This window comes from Tamandua tetradactyla, chromosome X (genome assembly GCF_023851605.1).
Source record: "Tamandua tetradactyla isolate mTamTet1 chromosome X, mTamTet1.pri, whole genome shotgun sequence".
In the NCBI taxonomy this organism is placed as follows: domain Eukaryota; kingdom Metazoa; phylum Chordata; class Mammalia; order Pilosa; family Myrmecophagidae; genus Tamandua; species Tamandua tetradactyla.
Genome location: NC_135353.1, coordinates 166,006,866 through 166,029,844, shown reverse-complemented (window position 1 = coordinate 166,029,844; position 22,979 = coordinate 166,006,866). Strand labels below are relative to the sequence as shown.

Genomic DNA, 22,979 nt, shown 5'->3' with positions numbered 1-22,979 from the left:
GCTATATTTTAAAATATACCAATAAAGGAGAACTGAATATTGAGAAGTTTAAGACATATCCCCACATTATGAAACCACTGTTAAAAAAACAGTGTTTTCTTCGGTATAGAGTGTTCTAAGTTTCAGTAAATAATAGTTCTTTGAGCTTGATAAAAGCCCTAAGAGGTTGGCATTTGCATTTCCTGTTTCTCAGTGACGGGTCACCCAGCCCCACTCTAATTCCTGCTTGGGATCATTCCCCCATCTTTCTTTCTAAACGCTAAAGGAGATACAAATATTATTTTGCTAACCCTCGAAAGATGTTTGGGTACAGCTTTATTTCCAGAATTCTCATGCTACAGAAACGAAATTACTATTAAGTAACTTTTCCAAATTGATTGGGCGGAACCAGGAAGAAAACTCGTTTTATTCTGCATTCATCCTGTCCCCGAACGATCTGACCCTTCATGGAAAGGAAGACATGCTTCCCTGCCCTACTCCTCAAGTCTGTGAAGTGCCTGGAGGTTTCTGAGCAGTTCCCTGACGCCAAGACTCCTGAGGTCTTCCAACCACCTTTCTGTTGCCCTGTGCACAGGGCAGAACAGAACCAACAGGGCTGGTCACACCTGTGCCCAGGTACTTGCACCTGCTCAAGGTGGGACACCTGCTGCTGCTGCTGGAGTCGGGAGAACTGAGGGAGATTTAAACACACCTCACAGACTCTGCTTCAAGAGCAAACATTACCGAAAAGCCCAATTCCAAAATGCTCCGTCCCATCAGCCAACCGCAAAGTGTAAAGTAACTGTGAAATAGCATCTAAGGAACAACTGAACTTATGCCCATATTAAGGAACTAGTTTTAATTATCTTAAGATGTTACTGGAATTAGGGTTATATATTTTTAGAGTATTACCATTGAGAGCTCTATCCCGAGATCCATAGGGATGAAACGATGTGAAGTCTGGGAAATGCTTCAAATTAATCCAGTGGTGGTGCTGGTGGGGAGAGCGAGGAGAGATGGTGGGGTGCAAATGAAACTGGAGGGTGGTGCAGCTGGGGTCACTGCACTAGGCTACGTTTATATATGCTAGACGTTTTCCAAAATAAAAAGTTGAACGGAATGGTCAGCAAAATCTAGCTTCAGGGTCTGTGAAAGGTGTCATGGTAGACTGGAAAGGAGGGGTCAGGAAAGTTTCTGGAAAGGGAGAGCTAGTAAATATTTTAGGCTTTGCCGGCCACATGGCCTCCGTCCAACAACCAACACTGCCTTTGTGCGCCAAAGGTCACCAGAAACAGGTGCCAGCGCGTATGGGCTGTGCGCCCATAACACTTGATGAACATTGACATTTACCTATCGTATCCCAGTCCTGTGTCAGGAGATACTCTTCTTCTTTCTAGACCCATTGAAAATGTAAAACCCTCTTAGCTCCCAGGCCATACAAAAACAAGCAGCAGGCATTTGGTCAGCGGGCAGTAGTTTGCTGACCTGTGGCATAAAGACCAAGCCTGAAAAACCTGGGCAGGGAAGGGATTTCAGGTCAGAAACGTGACAGGCAAATAGAGTATGTGGTGGAAAACTGCAAAGAATATGTTCACAAAGTATTAACAGCTGGTCTCTCCCTAGAGGAATAATTATGGATCCACTACATTTTCTGGGTTTTGCTTAACTGCATGGTTTCAAGTTTCGCTAGAGAGCACGCAATAAACACACAATGCCCCTGGCACAAGAGTTTTCGGGATCATCTTACAGAGTTCCCGGGTCTTGCCGCCTGGTCCCTAGAAAGCCTCCCGCATTCCCCCTTTTTTCCTGCGCTCCTAGGTCATAAGCAGTTGCCTGGCCAGGCTCGGGGGCCGTGCGCGCCAACCGAGACACGGGCCGCGGGCGTGCGCCCTTACCCACGCAGCCGAGCAGGTCGCAGGCGACGACGGCGCGCAGGATGCGGGCGCGGGCCGGGGCGGGGGCCAGTGGGGCGGGCGAGGGGGTCCAGGGGCCCGCGGGCCGGCGCGGGGGCAGCAGCTGCAGGAGGCCGAGGCCCAGGCGGAGCGCGCAGCTGCCCAGGCAGAGCGCGTGGAAGGCCCGCGGCTGGAAGCCCAGCACGAGCTGCGTGGCCGCGTCCCGCGTGGGGCAGCAGAAGGTGCCGAGGCGCGGGGAGGCCATGAGCTGGGCGTGAGGACAGCACCCTGCCCGCGGACTCGGCTTTGCAGCGCGCAGCCGACCCGCCTGGGTCATGTGCGGCGGCGGCGGGGGGTGGGGGGGCGGGGGAGGCATCATGTGCCCGCCGCCCGCCTCCTGCCCGCCCTGGGCCGCGTGGACCCCTCGGGCGGCCCGCTCCCCTCCGTTGGGCCGGAGCACCGCCTGCAGAGGCCACGAGGCTGCACGAGGGTCATGCTGCTGGGCGGGGGAGGGGGCCCAACCCGTCCTCTCCTCTTCACTGGTCTCTCCAGAAGAACAGCTTCATGTGCCACAGCTTTCCTGCTTGAGACCCTGACAGCCTAATTGGGATGCCTTTCAGGTGAGGAGACACAGTTCCTCAGCTGTGACAGATGTCTACAAAACAGAGCTCCGAAGCAGAGAGGGTCATTAAAATGTGCATTTTTATGGTCTCCCTCCCCCAGAGAAACAATCCAACAAAGGTAGGATTTTCTATTAAAATGAAGGAAAGAACCGTTAAAACAAATCTTAAAGGGGAAATCACTTAGCATCTCACACACACACCCTCCCTTCGGTAGTTGCATTTTTACTCAGCTGCAATGATTTAGGGTTAAATTTTTCTAAATTCGTTCTCAAGAATAATCCTGTTTAAAATAAAAAGTTTTTCAAATTGATTCAAAGATTGTTACACTTCTTTGGTTTTTTTTGTATACTTTTTTTTTTTTGCAAAGGCAGGTACCGGGAATCGAACCCGGGTCTCCGACAGGGCAGGTGAGAACTCTGCCCGTTGAGCCACCATGGCCCACCCCTGTATACCTTTTCATACATTGAAAATTTTTGCTTTATTCTGTATACACAAAAGTTGCAAAATTAGACCAGTACTCCTGGAAACAATAAATGTACTTCATGTCCTTTTCAAGAAAAAAATTTAGGCAGGATTGAAAATAGAAACAGCCCTGTAGGTTATGACCTTCAAAATCAAAGATTTATTTAAAAGAAAACCAAGAACAAAATCTGCTCTGTCATGTTTATCATCATCAATAAAGCTAATAGGGCCGTTTCCGACCACAAACCAGACCCTTACGACCTCCACCCCGGCAGAACGGCCCCCTAGTTTCTTTCAATCAGCCAGCACTCAGGCTTCACCACCACTTTCAGCAGCTGTTCTGGTATTAAACACTTAAATGTAAGCACTGACACAGTTCCAACCAGCCGATCACCTACATTCCCACCCCCCTGCTTTGCAAATTTAAGTAACACAAAACTGGAGCTCAACTCAGGTTCCTTCCTCTCCAGCCGCAGGACTTAGCTTCCTGTTGGCCTTCGAGACGGGAAGCAGAAGGCTTTAACAATGGGCTGCAAACTCCCCAACTTCAAAAGCATTGAGATCTGGCATGTCTATAAACGCAGTCGGTGCACGCCTGCAGCTGCTCAATGCGGGTTGGACAAACCAACTATTTGAAGACCCTAACAGCTCCTCTGTATTACGTGCTTACTTGTAAGAACAATAGAATACACCACAGAACTACTTCCCACGCGCTGATTTGTCCATGCTTTTGGGAACATGAACTCTAATATCTATTTTGGACCACTGAAACCTCCTGTCTCCTTACCTCTTGGTAAACAGAGGTTCTGGAGGTTACTGTATGGAATGTTCTTTAAAAGCTAAAAAGGCAAAGGGAGCATCTGTATTTCTGCCCTAATGCCCAAGGGTTTGGAAGGTGGCTCCTTGCAAAATGCTCACTACGTTGCAGCCTCTGTTGATACTGCATGCTATGTGCAGCCCCCCCCCCAGCCCCTTCCCATGTGCAAACCGGCAGATCTGCCAAGGACTCTGGTGGACCCCATGTGCTGAGAGATCAAGGTGAGGTGCCCAGGGGAATCAGGGGACAGGGTGACCTTGGGGAGGAAATTGCTATGAATGAAAATTTCTGGGTCCATATGTCCCAGATGACTAGGATAAAGATGGGTCTCCAAGCACATTGCAGAAGCATACATGCAAAGCTAAATGTTTACTGCTGTCCCATAAGAAAGAGCTTGAAATTAATTTGAGGAATAAAGTGAGATGGCAGAAACTTTTTCTGGAAACAGTGCACGTATAAACATGAAAAAAGTAGACAAGGATAACTGCCACACCCTTGGGAGGCAGAAATATCTGGAAGTGCTGTAGGTAAGAGAATTAAAGATGATGTTCCTGAGCCATAAGCAGTGGGAATGAACTTTGAGATATTCGTGCCACAACTATGCAGATTTAAAGTACATAAAGTTCATTTTTGCATGTGCCCTCCCTCCTCTCTCCCCTCCCAGTTTAACACCTGGACACCATTTCCATTTCCACAGTCCTGGCTGCCTTGGGCACACGCCCTTTGGAAATGCCCCCGTCTTTCCCTGCTCACCACAATTCACAGTTTGCCTGCCGTTCTCACTTGATCCGATGCACCAATCCCTGGGAGGGGCTCAGGGAGTTTCTCTCCTAGGCAACTTATTTTTCCACAGTGAGCCTGCTGAGATCCAGGTGTATGAACCAAAAATATCAAGTTGATGAGAATCTTGGGTCTCCCAGAGTCCAGCGGAGGTCGCGGGGTGGGGTGGGGGGTGCATATGGACAGTCTGCTCAGATGTTATAGTAGCAACAGTCTGAAGGCGAGAACCCTGTATTCCCAACAGTGACACCTGCCATTTATACAGGGCAGCCACCAGCCTCTGCATTTCAATTCATCTTCTTCTTAATATTCAAAATGAAACTTTGGGGTGGTTTTACCGATGTTTAAACTGATGTAGACTATAGTAACTGAGTAGGTACAGCTGTGTTCCAATAAAACTTTATTTAAAAACAGCAGGCAGCAGCTAAGAGTTCAGTCATTGTGGACTTTTTCATCTATTTAAGATGCTCATGATTCCTTTCTCATATCATTCTCCCAGTGGCCCATATGGTGCATTCAGCATCTGGCAGAGGGGAACCTCTGACTGTCACTCTTCCTTGTAGTCAGTGGTCCAGAATCTTGGGCCCTTTTAATTGCCTAGAATGTGCAGAGGGCCTTTGGGGTCTTTATTTTCACACAGGCAATGCTCTGGTGGCTCTTTGGAGGAGACCTTTTTAAGAAAGTGAATAGCCAGGAGAATCCTGGCCAGATTAATACTGTGGACGGTGTAAAGGAGTAGTCAAACACTCTGAAGAGCTTTCATAACAAGTTCTGATCATTTTGAAAAATTGTCTAGTGCCGTGACTAAATGTACAAATATTAAAAATGTCTGTGCATGAGGAAGAACAAAGGAAGGTCATTACTGCAGGGTGCTGAAAATAGATGGTAATTAATATTTTAAAATTTCAACTTCTGTGTGAGACTAAAGCAAAAAATGTTTATTTGGTACAAAATTTATATTTTGACTAGTGCATTTCCTAATATAACTTATGTAGACAGCTTGATTGAACACCATAAGTACTTGGAACCTTGGGTAGGACATGAGATTTTGTTGGTTTGTCCAGAGTGATGCCCTGATGAATACCAGTGATTTGATCAGTGAGTGGAAAAGTATCTGCAAAGTCCCCTTTGGTGAGTGGTGACAATGAGGGAAAATTCGACCTCCCCAAGTTGAATTCTTGATATTCTCATAAGCACTGTGGACAACCAAAGCTATAGGCTGAGCCCCCAGTCTTGGGGTTCGTTCATATGAAACTTAACCCCACAAAGGATAGGTCAAGCCTACCTAAAATTAGGCCTAAGAGTCACCCCCAAGAGAGCCTCTTTTGTTGCTCAGATGTGGCCTCTCTCTCCAGCCAACACAAGAAGCAAACTCACCACCCTCCCTCTGTCTACATGGGACATGACTCCCAGGGGTGTGGACCGGGGACAACGTGGGACAGAAATCCTAGAATGAGCTGAGACCCAGCATCAAGGGATTGAGAAAACCTTCTTGACCAAAAGGGGGAAGAGGGAAATGAGACAAAGTGTCAATGGCTGAGACATTCCAGACAGAGTCGAGAGGTTATCCTGGAGGTTATTCTTATGCATTAAGTAGATATCACCTTGTTATTCAAGATGTAATGTAGAGGCTGGAGAGAACTGCCTGAAAATGTAGAGCTGTGTTCCAGTAGCCATGTTTCTTGATGATGATTGTATAATGATATAGCTTTAACAATGTGACTGTGTGATTGTGAAAACCTTGTGTCTGATGCTCCTTGTCAACAGACGAGTAGAACATATGGAATAAAAATAAATAATAGGGGGAACAAATGTTAAAATAAATTTAGATTGAAATGCTAGTGATTAATGAAAGGGAGGGGTAAGGGGTATGGTATGTATAAATTTTCTTTCTGTTTTCGTTTTCTTTCTTTTTCTGAATAGATGTAAATGTTCCAAGAAATGATGATGATGATTATGCAGCTATGTGAGGATATTGTGAATTACTGATTATATATGTAGAACGGAATGATCAAAATAGGACTGTTTGCATTTGTTAGGTGTTTTTTGGTATTAAAAATAAAATAAAATAAATTGTCTATTGCCAACAATAGAGCCAAACAAATAGGGCACTTGGGATTAGGCCTTTGTGACCCAGCGGTTCACAGACTGGATCTTTCTTGTCGTTGTAGATTTTGTTCCCTAGTTAAGCGATGAGTCCATGCATCAGGTCCTTCAGTACTCCGGTGGTGGTCTCCAGGCAAGGGTATCTCTTTGAAATAGTGGAATCATGTTTCCAATGATACAATTTAATGATCCTATCCTTTTTATTTTACATGGGCAGGCACCGGGAATTGAACCCGGGTCTCCAGCATGGCAGGTGAGACCTCTGCCTGCTGAGCCACTGTGGTCCACCCTCTATCCTTTTTTCAGTATCTCATCTGCCATTTTTGTGCTGTAGATGGGTTTTACCTATGTGAATGTGGCTCATATGGTTCTCAGAAATTGGTCGGTATGGCCAGATACAGCTTCTGCCCTGCTGACCTTATCAATTTGTATCTGAGCATGGATGCTAGTGTAAACGGTGATGCCACTCATCCTGGATACTGTTTGTACTGGGCATGTCATCTAAGAGAGGAGAAATAGTTTGGACATTGGGTTCAAAAAGAAAGACTCATTCAAAGATAACCAGTCTGATGAGAAACCATCTAGGCTATGTCAGGGGCCCCACCTATGCACTGGGCTTAGTTAAGTTTGATGGACATAGCCTCAGCTGACCTCACACATATCAGTATGTTGGCATTGAACTTAATCTCTGCTTGTTTTGGGGTTTCTCTTCTAGTTGCTTTATTGGTGCAGCAGTGGGTCTCTTAACTGTCCACTTAATCCTCTCCTTTTCAGAAAGATATTATGTTCACTGGTGGTTTTGGTCACTCTAGAACCTTCCTTCACATTGCTTTTTATGGAATGACTGGTTAGCCTCCCCCTTACTATTGTACTGTGGAAGGAATTAGGAGTGAAAAAACTAGTATGGTGAATAAAAAGTTCAAGAAAAATATGGGACCAAAAACCACCGTTGTGTACTGAAAAGGGCAAACTCAATAAACTTGGACCATTATGGTAAATAAAAAGTTCAAACAAAACTTGGGACTAAAAAATTGTGGTTAACAGAAAAGGGCAAACAAATTTTAAATACTTTTTTATTAATAGCACTGGTAAATTTGGTTTGTTGTATTTCATACAAATACAATGTTTAGAATGGTACTTAAGAATTATAAGGGAAATGTGGTATATACATAAGTTTTATAATTGCTATTCTTAAATTATGTTCTCTTTGGGGACTGGGAAATGTATTTTTACACTGCTCATGGCCAATCATTTTTGTATTTGTCAATTTAAATCTGTGGGTCTTCTTTATCATTCTCAATGTCAAATTTTATAATTTTCTTTTTAAATAAATTCATTTTATTTAAAAATAATTTTATAAAAAAATAAAAATTAAATAAAAATAATAAGAGGGGGCGGGCCTTATTTTGTGACTCCTGTAGGCCTACCGTGGGGGCTCTGGCTTACCTTGTATTTCAGTTTGCTAAAGTTGCTAGAATGCAATATACCAGAAATGGATTGCCTTTTACAAAGGGGATTTATTAGGTTGCAAATTCACAGTTCTAAAGCTATGGAAATGTCCAAATAAATGCATCAACAAGAATATACCTTCACTCAAGAAAGGCTGATCACGTCTGGGATTTCTCTGTCATGTGGAAGGCACACGGTGACATCTTGCTCCTGAATTCTGTTGCTTTCAGCTCCTGGCTTCAGCGGCCTCATCTCTGAGCTTCCTCTGTTTGTCCCCAAGCATCTGAACTCTCTGCTCTCTGTGTCAGCTCCTTTAAGGACTCCAGTAAACTAAGTAAGACCCACCTTGAATGGGCAGGGTCACATCTCCAGCTTATAAAAAAGTCCCACCCATAATTGGGTGGCTCACATCTCCATGGAAATAACCTAATCAAACTGTCCCATCCAAACAGTAGGTCTGTACCCACAAGATTTATTAGAATTAAAAGAATATGGCTTTTCTGGGGTACATAGCAGTTTCAAACTAGCACACTGAGCCTGGCTGAGTCCCCAGGAAATGCAGGACATTAGGACTTCATGGGGCAAGCTGACTTGGTCCACAACAGCTGGAAGCAGGAAGCTGCAAGCAGATAAGTCGCTCACCCTTCCTTCCTCCCTCCCTGTGGAGGTTTCCGTGGAGCAGTTTTACACTGTTTCTTCAAATTGGTCCCACCTCAGTAACCAGCTGTGTTCCTCATGAATCTGTGGCCAGTTCATTTCATTTGCTTTCCCTCCCCTGCCTGACTTCCCTTTTACCCTCATTCCCGTTGTTCTGATGAGAGCTGTCACTCACAACTGGCTTTGTCCTTTCTTTCCTAAGCAGCCCAGGCTGCTTAGCTCTCTTGCCTTCCTGATAAAGGATTTCAGCTGCTCTGGCCACATTCCTCCTTCACGTCCATCCCATGACCAGCAGCAGCATCTCTGTCTTTCAATTCAGCTCAATTCAACCAGAATTATTGAGTACCATATGCAGGCTGATTAAGCAAAGATAAAGAGACAGTTTGCACCCAATAAATAAGAGAGTGGGACCAGACCTTTATGAGGAAGAACAAAAGCCCTGCCAGCATCAACTACACTCAGTAATTCTGGGTATAAGAAGAGTGGGGGCAGGTGGAAAACGATAAGGGTCCAGTATAGTTTACAACTAACTTTTACTGTTTTTGTAGGGAGGTCTTTGCAAGGACATCAGGCCTTTACTGTGCACTCATGTGGAGATCTTGTGAAGATGCTGATTTTGATTCAGCATTCTGGACTGGGGCCACCGAGACTCTGCACTGAGGACAAGCTCCCTGGTGGTGCAAAATTGCTGGCCAGTGGATCTTATTGTGAGTAGCAAGGCCCTAGAGGTTATATCCAAATGTAAAGAAGAAAGAGAATATTCAGGGTATTATTTGGATTTGGAGAGGGCTTGGTTCAGAATAGACACAGGAAAAATAATGAGCAACCACTTAAACCAAGAGCACTGCAAATGTAAGGGATGAGTGAGGGTAACTTCCTTTCTTCTGGGTTCTGAAGAAACCAGGGAGTAGAAAATGTTTGAGATTAACTTGGGGCAGGAGTCGGGATACTGGGGAGAAAAGGGAGAAATTGGAAGAGCTAAGAAGATAGATAAATAAGAACTGAAGCAAACAGAAGCAAAGTTTTGCTGAGAAAGATAGAACTTCCCAAAGATTTTTTCATGTATAAATGAGGAGAACTTTCACCCTGGGCTAGATCCTCCTGGGGGAGGCCGTTGTTGTAACAAGCTTGTGGAAGCAGCCGTTTCTGCAAGGTAAGCAGTTCAGTGTCCTAAAGTTGACCTATCTAATCATTAACAATTTCACCTCATTATAGACCATTTTAAATGCTTTCTCACTGAAAGTCAACTAGCCAGGTGTTAGCTAAGAGAATACAACTCAAATGGTAGGGAAAACAGGATTTGCTTTTCAAATTTCCAATTCACAGGTAAATTCACTGGAACATATCTATTCCATAAAGAAAGAACAGCTGATGACAGTCTACTGAAGTAAATGTACCAAATGTGATAGAGTTGGTATAACTCAAAAGTTGCAATTGGCTTAAGTGATGGAATAAAAACCACGCCGAAAGAGAAGGAAACAAAAATAATTAAAATTGATTGTGATATGGGTAGGTAATGCTCTTATTTTTAAATAAATGTTTAACTACTAAGCAAATAGAGCCAAAGACAAATGGACAAGCATGAGCTATTAAAGACAGTTCAGTGTTTAGTTAATTTAATGTCAAGTAAGGAGATTAACATGTAAATCCACATTTTGTGTTTTTCAGTATGTGCAGGAAAGCATAAATAATTCTACATTCCTTCATGGTAAGAAACAATTGCAAGCACATTTGCATGTCTAAAGGCATTTCTTTATCATTCTATATAATGAGGAAAGTCAGCATTTCAGTATAATTCACCTTATTCTGAATGCCGACATTTGGACTTTCCAGCTCAAAAAGAGAAAAATTTATGCTTTTAATGGAAATTTTCAACACCCAGAAAGGAATGTAATGACTAATGACCAATACTCAGCTCTATTTTTTTGTTCAAACACTCAAGGTCTATTACAGGCAGATTATTTTGCATAAATCTGCTCTTTTTGGAGCATCTTTGAAAGTATACACGGTACACAAAACGTTTTGTTTGAATGCATATGCAAAATTAACTCATCATAAAATTCTAGAAAAAAAATTTACATATAGGATGGCCAAATTAAACTTAGAAAATGTTTTATTTGTGCTTTTAAAATCATGAACGAATCGACAAGAAAACCACTTGTTCAGTCACAAGTTAGCTATTTCCAGTTTGAAATTATGTGCTGAATGCGCAGATGTTCTTGAATATCAAAAGACATTGACACCATCTCAAGTTCTTGGTGGAGGAAGAGGGTAATCTTAGGACAGAGAAGGGATTCCCTCTCTAGGGAAACAGAAGGAAGCAAGTGTTAAAAATAACGGAAAGGAGGCCACAGTATAAGGCTCACCTGGTTAGAGACCAGAAGACTCATTTTTGAAGTTGAATCTGCAACCCTAATGGCTAACAGTGCTACAAAGAAAGATGTAGTCATTCCATGAACACAAATATATCAGTAGTACTCCCTGTGACGGTTGGATTTTCTCAATGCAGAACTTGAGGTGAGGATTCATGTGGAAGTGTTTATCTGGAAGAGTTTCTAAGAAAAAGCAGGAAGTGTCTTGGGAAGTGAGACCAGTAAAGGAAGGCGATCAGGCAAGATATGGCATCAAGCAAAATCCCATGGAGTGTAACTTTGGCTCAATCCCACAGAAGCATATTGGAGATGGTTTGGAGCAGTGTATTAATCACCTATGGATGCATAATGAATCACAGAAACTTAGCAGCTTAAAGCGCCATACTTTGTTGGGTACTGACCTCAATTCAGAAACCAGGAGAGTCCTGGACACTGAAGGGCCTGTGCCCGTTTCCCTGAAAGCCAGGAGAAGTTCACAGACTGAGAGGTAACACCTCGGAGGAAAACAGAGGCTCGGCAACAGGCAGATGAGTCCGGGAGCCAAGCAGTCTCAGCGTGGGAAGACAGGAGACAAGACTGAGCTGTGGAAAGGACAGGGATGGGGTTTATGTCCTGAGAAGAGGAAGGCACTAACATTATTACTGGACGGCTTTCCAAGAGTGGGGCTGCCTTAGGTACTTAATGAGCCTTCTGGTTCAGTGGTTGTGTCCCTATTTTATGTATAAGTTACCAAAAGAGGTGTAGTAACTGGTCCAAGGTCACAGAAGTGGTAGGGTTCAGAATCAAACCCAGGCAGATTAACCAGAAGGGGACCAAAGGTTCATTTCGCATCACCACTAATGTCTACAAACTCATCAGACCAAGCCATGTGCCTTTTCTCACCACATCTCATAGCACCGTGGACCAGTTACTTTTTTGCTTTAAAAACTTTATTTTTAGAGCAGTTTGAGGCTGATAGAAAATTTGTACATTAAGTACAGAATTCCCATACAAGCCCTCTTCTCCACTATCTCTGTCCTGCACAAAGTTCTCCTCTTATTAACACTTTGCACAAATGTGATGCCACTGATGAACCAATATTGATACTCATAAGTCTTTAGTTTACATTAGGGTTTACTCTTTTTCCTACTGCTTTTGACAAATGCATAATGCCATGCACCCACTATGACAGTATCATACGGAAAAGTATCACTGCTCCAAAAATGCCTCATGTGGAATTCACTTTTGAGAAGGTGGAGGCAGATCCCAGATGGCTGAAATTGATGCCATCCTACTACAACTCTCTTTCAAAATAATGTGTGTGTGTGTGTGTGTGTGTGTGTGTGTGTGTGCGCGGTGTTAGGGTGGGGTGAGTATGACGGGCACACATATACATGTTATAGATTTTAAAACTTGGTTCAAACCTTCATGTTTCCTTTGGTAGCATATTATACTAATATGACAAAAATGTGATCCCTCTTCTTTCTGGTTGGCTATATGCTCTGGAGTCCCGTTTTACACAAAACATAAATCTTACATAGCTACAAAAAGGATTACATACACTCATTGTCCATAGACTTTGGCTAATTTTGAAATGACTGCCTCACTGGTACTCAAGGGGCTGAGGGCAGGGTATAGGAAATCCACATTAACCTCAAGGACGTGGCTTGTGGTTAGAACTGCAGTGTGCTGGTAGATAGCACAATCTCATCTCAACCCTACTAGGCTGACTACAAAAATGCTCAAATGATACACAGGCTAGGGCACACATCTCGATATTAGGAGACACCAAAGTTACGGACATTGAAAATGTGGGTAACAATCTTCTGAACAGAGCCTGATGGCTTAAAGTTAATGGCCTCGTTTCCCCCAAGTCTTTGAGTCTTCCTGCTTTGCTCTTCTTTTAAAAAGTAGAATAGATGGAGAAAACCCTATAAGCAGTCGAGTGTCTTAAAGTTGTGACATTTCTTCAGTCTATCATGGGGTCAGAAAATATTTTCTTCTTTTTTTTTTTAACATGGGCAGGCACCGGGAATCGAACCCGGGTCCTCGGGCATGGCAGGCAACCATTCTTACCTGCTGAGCCACCATGGCCCACCCAGAAAATATTTTCTTAAAGGTCCAGATAGTAAATATTCTAGCCTTGGTGGGCTATAATGTCTCTGTCACAATTACCCCACTCTACCATAGGAGCCCTAGGGCGGCCATACACAATGCATTAAATATGGGTATGGTTGTGTGCCAATAAACCTTTACTTATACGAGCAGGTGGCTGGCACTCAGCTGTAAATTTCCAACCTCTGGGCTCCCATAGCAAACTAAGCAAAATGAGACAATAAGAAAGAAATACATCTGTGATTTTGCAATGTATGTTTGCTGGATTTTTAAAGAGTGTTTGATTCTGTTTTAGAAAATAAGAGAAAAGAAGCAAGGAGTCTATGAGATGTGTTAAATGTGTGTAAATAAGCAGAACATATATGCAAGCTGAACATATAGGGGACACAATGATATAGCCACCATTGATGACACCCATTTGACCACATGCATCCTCTACCTGAGAAATGCAGCTAAGTCTCATAGTTGCTCGGTAGGCTGACTAGCAAGCAACACCTGTAGTCAGGTGTACTCACCCTGCTGCCTGATGGAGCAACTGTGTTGACTCCAGGCACCTCTATCTGCTGATCCCCTAGGCGTCATTCTCAGCTCTGGTCCTCCTAATCACAGTCAGAAGGGCAGGCTGGGAGGGCAGAGGGAGCAAGACAGGACATATACATATCATGTAACCCTATATTAAGTGCCCATGACCCTTTTACCCAGCTAGCATTCTCCCCGTTGTCCAGCCACCCCATCTTTGTTCTCTCTCACTGGGTGTTTTAAGATGATTGAATCAATGGTGTGATTCGAGCGTCTTAATTGGCCTCTGGGAGAGGCTAACATTGAATTAAGGTAATTCCCTGCAGAACGGCTTTGAATGTAAAAGCTACCATAGTAGGAAGATTTGATCTGGAAAGGGAAAAATAGAAACTTCGCAGTGGAGAAACGTGGCTGGCACTATCTGTACTGGTTTAAAACTGTTATGTACCTCAGAAAAGCACTGTTCTTCTAATCCATTCTTCTGGGTGCAGACTTATTGGGGGTGGGACCTTTTGATTAGGTTGTTTTCCAGGAGATGGGAACCAGGTTGGGTCTTGGTCCTTTACTGGATTCTTTTATGTGTGGGCACAGAGAGCTCAGAGACCAGACAAGGTTTGGAGAGAGCCAATACAAAGCTGAGAGAAGCTGTGAAAGAAAGAAAATGCCCATAGATATGTTTTGGAGGGAAGGACCAGCAGACATTGCCGTGTACCTTGCCATGTGACAGGAACCCCGGTTACTGTCAGTCTTTCCTCTGAGAAGGTATCCTCTTGTTGTGGCTTAATTTGGACATTTTCATGGCCTTAGAATTGTACTTGTAACTTAATATATCCCCTTTGTAAAAGCCAATCCATTTCTGGTATATAGCATTCTGAAAGCTTTAGCAAGTCGAAACAGATTTTGGCACCAGAGAAGTGGGGCACTGCAATTTGGGGATGCCAATGATATTGGAACAGCTGTATAGGTGGTTAAGGAAGAATTATGAGGAGCTTGATCAAAAGGGTCTAGACTTCTTTCAGGAGACTGTTGGTGGGAATATGGACTCTAAACATACTTCCAATGCGGTCTTAGAAATGATGATTGTAAACTGGAAGAAAGGCTACCCTTGTTTTAAAGTGGCAGAAAATTGGACAAAGTTGAGTCCTGGTGTTGGATGAAAGTGGAATTTGAAAGCGATGAGCTGGGATACTTACCTGAAGAGATTTTCATACTAAATGTGGAAAATGCAAACTGGCTTCTTCTTGCATCTCATAGTAAAATGTGAGAGGAGAGGAATAACCCGGGAACTGAATTCTTGGGTACAGAAAAGCCAGAAAATGATAGTTTGGAAAATTCTGAGCTTTTGGAAAGTTAGTCCCCAGAGAATAGTGCCCCACCTGAGAATTCGGAAAGTTAGTCCCCAGAGAATAGTGCCCCACCTGAGAATTTGCAAAGTTAGTCCCCAGAGAATAGTGCACCACCTGAGAATTTAATCAAACATGGAACCAGTCAGCCATTTCAGAAAAAGCCAGGACTGAAATGCAGTTATCCAGGAAGGATTTCTGCAGTCTTTTTGGCTGATGACTAGGATCCCTGTTTGCTGCATAGAAAACTAACGGGTTTGTTGCAGGATCTGTATGAATGGAATCACTACCAGTCTGGACTGAAAGGGGCAGAAAAGGGGTAGATTGAAAGAAAAAAATCATTTTAAAGGCAGAACCATGGGGGCTAAAGTCTAGAGCTAAGACACTTCAGGCCAGGAGAGAGGGCTCACCCAAGCATATGGAAAGGGAGGTTACCCTGGAGTTTACAGACGGAAGCCTGCTGTCCTGTTGTTCAGGAAGAGTTTTCCTGACCCAGGCTTCAGAGAGGGTGGAGCACATTCCCCAGGGATTGGGGAGAGCCTGGCCACAACCCCACTGTTCTGAAGAGGTTGAGCCTGTGCTCCAGAGATGGCAGGGAGTCTGGGTGCCACCCTGATGCTTGAAGATGGTGGGGCTGAGAACAAGGTAGTTCTCCCCAATACTTAGATAGGGTAAAACCCTTAGTCCAGTGTTTGGAGAGAGCAGGGCTGCTGCACAAGCCATTGGACTGGGTCAGACAGGCACTGTCTCAAGCCCTGAGGATAAAATATCATTCTATGATGACTCTCAGATCATACAATCTAGTGGGATATGCCTTGCAGGATTTTGAAACTGTTTGGATCCAGTGACCCTGTTTTCCTTTTGATCTCTCCCTAAGGCAATGGGAGCATTTATCCTATGACTGTTACTCCTTTGTATATTGGAAGCAGATAACTGGTTCTAGGTTTCACAGGTTTACAGCTGGAGGAGTATTCCACCTTAGGACAAACCACACCTGTAGCTGATTTGATGGGACTTTGTATGTGTTTACTCTGTATTCAATTTGTTGTTATTTAAAGGGTTTAAGGCTTTTGTGATACTGTGATGGGATGAACGTATTTTGTATATGGGAAGAACATGTCTTTTGGGGGTCCAGAGGGTGGAATGTGCTGGTTTGAAACTGTCAAGTACCCCAGAAAAGCCATGTTCTTCTAATCCATTCTTCTGGGTGCAGACCTACTGTGGGTAAGACTTTTGATTAGGTTGTTTCCATGGAGATGTGACCCACCCAATTATTTCAGGTCTTGGTTCTCTTCTGGAGTCCTTTAAGACAGGACACAGAGAGCTCAGAGCCCAGAGACATTTTGGAGAGACCTGATACAGAGCCGAGAGAAGCTAAGAGAGAATGAAAATGCCCACAGAGAAGGTGTTGGAGAGAAGGCCCAGCAGACACTGCCATGTGATTCCCATGTGACAGAGGAGCCCTAGATGCCAGCAGCCTTTCCTCCGAGAAGGTATCCTCTTGTTGGAACCTTAATTTGGACATTTCCACAGCCTTAGTATCGTAACTTGTAACTTAATAAATCCCCTTTGTAAAATCCAATCCATTTCTGGTGATTGCCTTCCAGCAGCTTTAGCAAACCGAAAACCATCTTAACCAAGTAATGAAGGCTAAGCTCACCAGTGGGTTATGCTGATATCATGAACTCCTGATATGACAGGATGAGAAGGGCACCTTGCCTCTGTGGTCTTTCCCCCCCCCAAACTTCTTAAGTCTAATGAGGATAAAAAAAATCCGAGAAACCCAAAATCAGATATTCTACAAAACACCTGGCCAATTGTCCTCAAAACTGTCAAGGTCATGAAAAACAAAGAGAGATGGGGAAACTGTCACAGACCAGAGAAACCGAAGGGGACATGACTAAATGCAGCATGGGACCCTGAATGGGTTCTGGGGGTCACATAAAGGACAGCAGTGGAAAAACTGGGGCAATCCAAATGAACACTGGAGTTTGGGTAACAGAAATGTACTCATGTTGGTTTCTTAGATTTGACAAAAGTACCACATAATTATGAAAGCTGTAAGCATCAGGGGAAACCAGGGAAAGCGTATAAAATAGCTCCGTCTTCTTTGAAACTTTTCTTGTTATGCTCTAGAATGATATTAATGATCCTAATCCCAAAATATTGTAAACATATCAGCCACAATAAGATGTAAACCAACTGAGAAAAACACATTTGTGTACTAAGTGATAACTAGATATGCTATGGTTATCAAGCATATGCTATGGATTGGCTCGATATCTGCCAGAGGCACAAACCCTTAACCAAGACACAGGTGACCAGACCTTGGAGGCATAAAAGCCCAGTGCCTCCTCCTCACTGCCATCTTTGATGCACTGTGGCCAGCACCTCCCACTGCTGTTTTTGGACCCTCTGCTGACGCCGAATCAGACCAGCTTCACCCCAGGCCCTCTCATTGAAGGTACTCACCTGCCTTGTGTCAATCTCAGGAAAATGGACTTCAGGACTCTGGTATCCCTCACCTTTAAAAGTGTTGTGTGCCCTTAATCTAAGCATTGCCTACTCGTTTGTCTTGGAAGCTGTCAATGAAGCACGCAAATAAATTGCCTTGAACATCCAAACTATGATTGTACCAGACATCATTTCTTAGGTCATTTTATAATAATTTTATGCTTCTTACATGACCTTGTTTAAAAAGAAAAAAAAAAGTTTACATATACACAAAAAAGTCAACATGCAATATTTCCAAGGGCATTCCACATGCATAATCATGGAAAAGTGGAGAATTATCATGTACATTTTTTGAACCGTCCTAAGTCTGCTTGGAAGAAATCTGTCCATTCTAGTGAAAAAATTCTCCTGCCTTTCAAACAGTTGTCTTCCGTTACTTCCTGTTATTTCTACTGCTAGTCAAATACTCCTACATTCCTTGAAGTTCAAGAAAATAGACTCAATTTAAACAAGTATTTTGGCTGCTAGCCAGTGAAAGAATTTCCCAAATCCAAATCAGCGGTTCTCCACGCTGCAACAGCAGCTCCTTCTGTTTCAAGGCCCCCATCCCTCCACACACAGTACCTGAAGGACTTCAACTCTGGGAGTCTGAAGATGGTCTCTTTGTCCCTCTTGTGTGCTGGTGCCTGGGTATGAGGTGGGAGGGGAGGGCTAGCAGGTCACAGGCAGGCCCCCCAGAAGCAAAGGGTGAGGTCAGGGCCGGCTGCCTGGGCTGCCTCAGGTCAGCAAACAGACCCCACAGGGTCTCAGCCATATGAAGGGTGGCACCCACACTTTCTGGCAGCTCAGCCACTGGGAACAGCTACCGAGGTCCTATGGAGAGATGTCAGAGTAAAAATAAAAACACCCTCTTCTAGGAGCCTAAGGAGCCACAATGACTAAATGTAATATGGTATCTTGGACAGGATCTTGGAACAGAAAGGAGACATTGGGGAAAAACTAAGGAAATCTGAGTGAAGTATGGATTGTAGTTAATGATAATGTACCATACAAACTGTGGGGGTTTCAAAGTGTATGTACCCCAGAAAAACACGTTCTTAAATCTAATGCCCCAACAGTGTTGTGAACCCATTCTAAGTAGAACCTTTTGATGAATTACTTCAGTTAAGATGTGGCCCACCTCTACCAGGATGGGTCTGAATCCTACTACTAGAGTTCTTTATAAGAGAACAAAATTCAGACAAAGAGAGAAAAAGCCACGGAAGCAAGAAACTCAAATCAGTGAAACCTGGGAGAGAAGGGAGAGACCAGCAGACACCACCATGTGCCTTACCCTGTAGAAGGAACCAAGCGTCCCCGGCAGCCAGCCCCAGAATGCCCCAGTCATCAGGGAGAAAGCATTGTCGAGATGACGCCTTGATTTGGACATTTTCCCGGCCTCAAAACCGGTGTGCATAAATTCCCATTGTTTAAGCAGAACTGTTTCATAATATCTGCTTGAGCATCTGGGAAAATTAAGACAGTAATGTAAGAGTTCACTTTAGGGGAAACTGGGTACAAGATGTATGGAAACTCTGCGTACTATATGCTCAATTCTTCTGTAAATTGAAAACTGTTCTTAAAAAATAGAATCTAGTTAAAAAATTAAAACAGCCTCTTCACCAAAATCTCTATGGGGCACCGGTTAGTACCAGACGTTAGAAAGAATGCCATTCCTGAAAGAATAAATGCTCACCTGATTGTGGAAAAGAATTTATTCACAATCTTGCAAGAACGGGCGCCTAGCTGAAAAATGATGGCTGCTGCGCCGAGCAACAGAATGCCACAAATCTTATACCTAAGCCTGGTACTTAGGTCCCTCTCCGTTTCTCCACTGATGGATATTCCAAAGGTTGCAGCCTATCCGGATAGTCTAACGAATTCAAACCTCTGGCCAAAGATTCCCCCTTTTGATTATGCTTTACACTTCAATGACCCTGGCCGTTCCTTATTTAAGCCTGTTTCTACCTATGTGGTGCCAATTCTAGGCTTATGTCAGGGTTCTCTCCTTCCTGGCCTGCATGTAAGACCCGTTTGAGCTGCCCACAGCCCTTCCCTGTGCCATCTTGTGTAAATGCTAAAGTTAATTTTCTTACACAGAGGACGCTGCTATTTGGGGAACCAAGAACAAAGTGGGCATGAGTCCCAGATATGAGGGAGCTGTGTTCTCTGCATTTTAGGGGACAGTGTCAGGTGTGTGTGGGGATTCCCAATGGGGGCCACGGAGCTGGAGGCCTTGGGCAGCCTCCAAGCAGCAGGCAGCAGCAATCTGTGGTGGTCCCCAGCAGGGCTTTGTGGGAAAGTGGCTGGCAATGGAAAGAAAATGGCCCATAGCTCAAGCTGGCTGCAGGAGGCTATGCCCTTGGGGGCTCCCTACAACTACTAAGGGACCCCAGGGACTCTGAATGGCGGCAGAAGCGGCTACAGTGATAAATACAGGAGGAGGTGCAGAATAATGTAACTTTGTGACTTCAACTATGACTAGGGAAGATTTTTAAAAAAACATTTGACAACCGATATAACCTGGGCACTGGGACCAGTAAGAAGGTGAGGGCCATCTAAGTGCTGGGCCTTGGGTGGAGTCCTGAGGGGCCTTGGGCATTGACTCTTTGTCTGCTAGGTAAGGCAGAGATGCAGGGCTCCTGTGGGAGGAACTGGGACAGACAATGTTGGGGGACTGTTCCTGTTGCTGCTTAAAACTCTGCCCTAAAATTGTTGGCCTAAACCAGCAAGCGATTTATTATGCTCACAGATTAATGGACTGGACACAGCAGGGAGAGCTTCACGATTCTAGAGCCTCTTGGCTGGGAAGACTCCAGAATGAAATACCTCCATGTTTGTGCTATCAGCACATGACCCTGGCTTTAGAGTTATCTATGCACAGCTTTGGTTCCTCTGCAGAGCCTGAGCTTTGGAGAAAAGGAACAAGCTCTTCTTCTTCCCTGAGGTCAGTCAGCTCCAAACTGGCCAGGAGATGTTAAGGGATGTATGCTGAATGAATGGGCACAGATGAGGATGGAATCTGAGAGGCGGAAGTGAAAACAACATGATCATCTATCAAAGACTAGAAAGGGAGACAGGAACAGGTCATATGGTTGGTCATTGCCTTAAGGCTAAGAGACCATGGTGGATTTGTTTTTTGTTTTCTCTACCCAGTTTTCTTTGATGTTATTTAAGAACAGATGAAAAGAGTATTAGATAAAAGAATGCTTATTTAAGATCTTGTGTAAATCTCTTTGGTATAATGACATATGACTTTTAAAGCGATTTTAAAAGACTTTGAAAGGTGGGATGAGCAAAGAGACAATTCTCTATGCAAATGGCTTCTCAGAGAAGGTCAGTGGTGCTGCTTGTTGGTGACAGAAATGGAAGGAAATCCCATTTACTGAGCTCCTGCAATCTGTCAACTCTCTCCTGGTTCTGTGCTTTTACTCCAGTGGGTTTCTAAGTGTGGCTCCCAGCCCAGCAGCCCAGCATTACCCTGGGAACTTGTTAATGAGCGGCACATTCTGGGGCTCCACCTCAGATGTGCTGGATCAGAAATACTGAGACTGTGTGTATGGTGGTGGCAGTGGGTTCTGCATTTTAAAAAGCTCTCCAGGGGATTCTGAGTGGAAGCAGGAGTTTGAGACCCACCGCCTTATCAAAGCACTGTGACATTGCTGAGAATCTGATATGTTTCTCCCTCTCTTTTTATTTAGAATGTAGATTATGAAGCCAGAGAGCCTTCACATAATCATACAAATAATAACGTAGTGAAGGATCAGAAGGGTCACAGTGCATTTAAGAAAAGCACTGTTTCTGAGGATGTCCCATTGCAATCTCACACTCAGAATGATTTCTGCAGCTGCTGGGAAGTCCCGTGGGTGGTCTCTCCTAGGCCCTCCTGAGCCATAGATGGGTCTTGGATACCACAGTAGTTTTATACTGTAATTTAGCTATCCCCAAGTTATAAGCGGGATGGCTCCCAGAAGGTGTTTGAGATTGGGAATAAATTTTCCCCAGAAACTACAAATGATGGCAAGGTGACAGGGTTGCCTCATTAAGGTAGAACAAAACTACTGTCCCAACAGGGCTGGGACAGAGGAGCAAGGGTTATAGAATGAGGCATGTCATTTTTCCCAAAGAGGTGCCAACGTGCTCTTTTCATCTGTCAATGTCCTCTGAAGTGCAGGCATCCAACCATCTACCTCCTAGATTCGCAAAGATCACCAGTTCCTAATGGAGGGCTGAAGGGGGCCCCCACCATTCTTCTGTGATGTGGAAGACCCACTTTGAGTTGACATCTGGCCTCTGGCTCCTCCACTCCTGCAAAGGAGCTTGCTACTCATGATGATTTAAAAATATGTCTATCTTTGGCACTTCCTCATTCCAAATTGGGAGCCTGATTCCTTTCCCCTGAATGACTTGCTTCTAGCAAATAGAATATGGAGAAGTAAAAGGTGCAAGACTTCTGTCATCAGGTCAGAAAACTGCTCTCTCTTGGGTCACCCGCTCTGGGGCAGGCCGATGGCCATTTTGTGAGACGCTCAAGCAGCCCAATAGAGAGGTCCATGTGGTGAGAAACTGAGGCCTCCTGCCCACAGCCATGTGACTGAGCTACTACCTTGGAAGTGGACCCTCCAGCTTGCCATGCCTTCAGACGAATGCAGCTCCAATGGCCACCTTCACTGCACCTTGTAAGAGACCCTAAGCCTGAACTACCCAGCTAATCCACTCCTGGGTTCACGACCCACAGAAACAGCGGGAGGTAATAAGTGTTTATTGTCTTCAGCTGCTCAATTTTGAGATCATAGAAATGGTAACTAATAAATATCTAGAGTGCTTTCATCTGGCCTCCAGGGTTCTTGGGTGAGGCATCTACATTCTCACAGGAATTTGAGGAACTCAAATATCTGCTCCTAAGCCTTTTTTCCTTCTTGCCCTCTTATGTCAACTGTCTGCTACATTTAAAGAAATTCAACCTGAGCGTGAGAAGCTAATCTCTCGTATAGGTATTCCAAATCTTTATGATGGATTCTTTAAGAGCTTCCCTCACTTGGCTTGAAGGTGAGACAAGCCTTCCCCAAACACTCCTTTAGGGGTAGACAGATAACTGGTGTGCTAGTTTGAGAGTATTATATGCCCCCAAAAAGCCATGTTTTAATCCTGATCCCATCTTGTGGATGCAGCCATTTCTTTTAATCCCTGTAACTTTTGTTTAGATGAAGATGTGACTCCACCCTTTCCAGGTGGGTTTTGATTAGTTTACTGGGATGCTTTAAAAGAAGAAACATTTTGGAGCAACCTCAGAAAAGACAGAAATGAGAGGAATGACAGAAGCCTCAGAGCTGACAGAAACATCACAACAGATCTGACACAGATGTGGACACACGAAAAAAGACATGGACGTT

At 44.1% G+C, this 22,979-nt stretch overlaps 1 protein-coding gene across 3 annotated transcripts in view; it reads right to left on the bottom strand.

Annotated features, from left to right (window-relative positions):
* Nucleotides 1-22,979, bottom strand: part of GPR143 (G protein-coupled receptor 143) — a 112,199-nt gene that overhangs the window by 75,767 nt on the left and 13,453 nt on the right. The window contains exon 1 of one of the 3 annotated variants that reach the window (XM_077145411.1): nt 1,875-2,150. The exons of the other annotated variants lie outside the window; for them this stretch is intronic. Coding sequence (XP_077001526.1) covers nt 1,875-2,136 — 262 coding nt within the window. The 5' untranslated portion in view covers nt 2,137-2,150. Of the gene's footprint in view, nt 1-1,874; nt 2,151-22,979 lie in introns of those variants that run through there. 3 annotated transcript variants of the gene reach the window in all.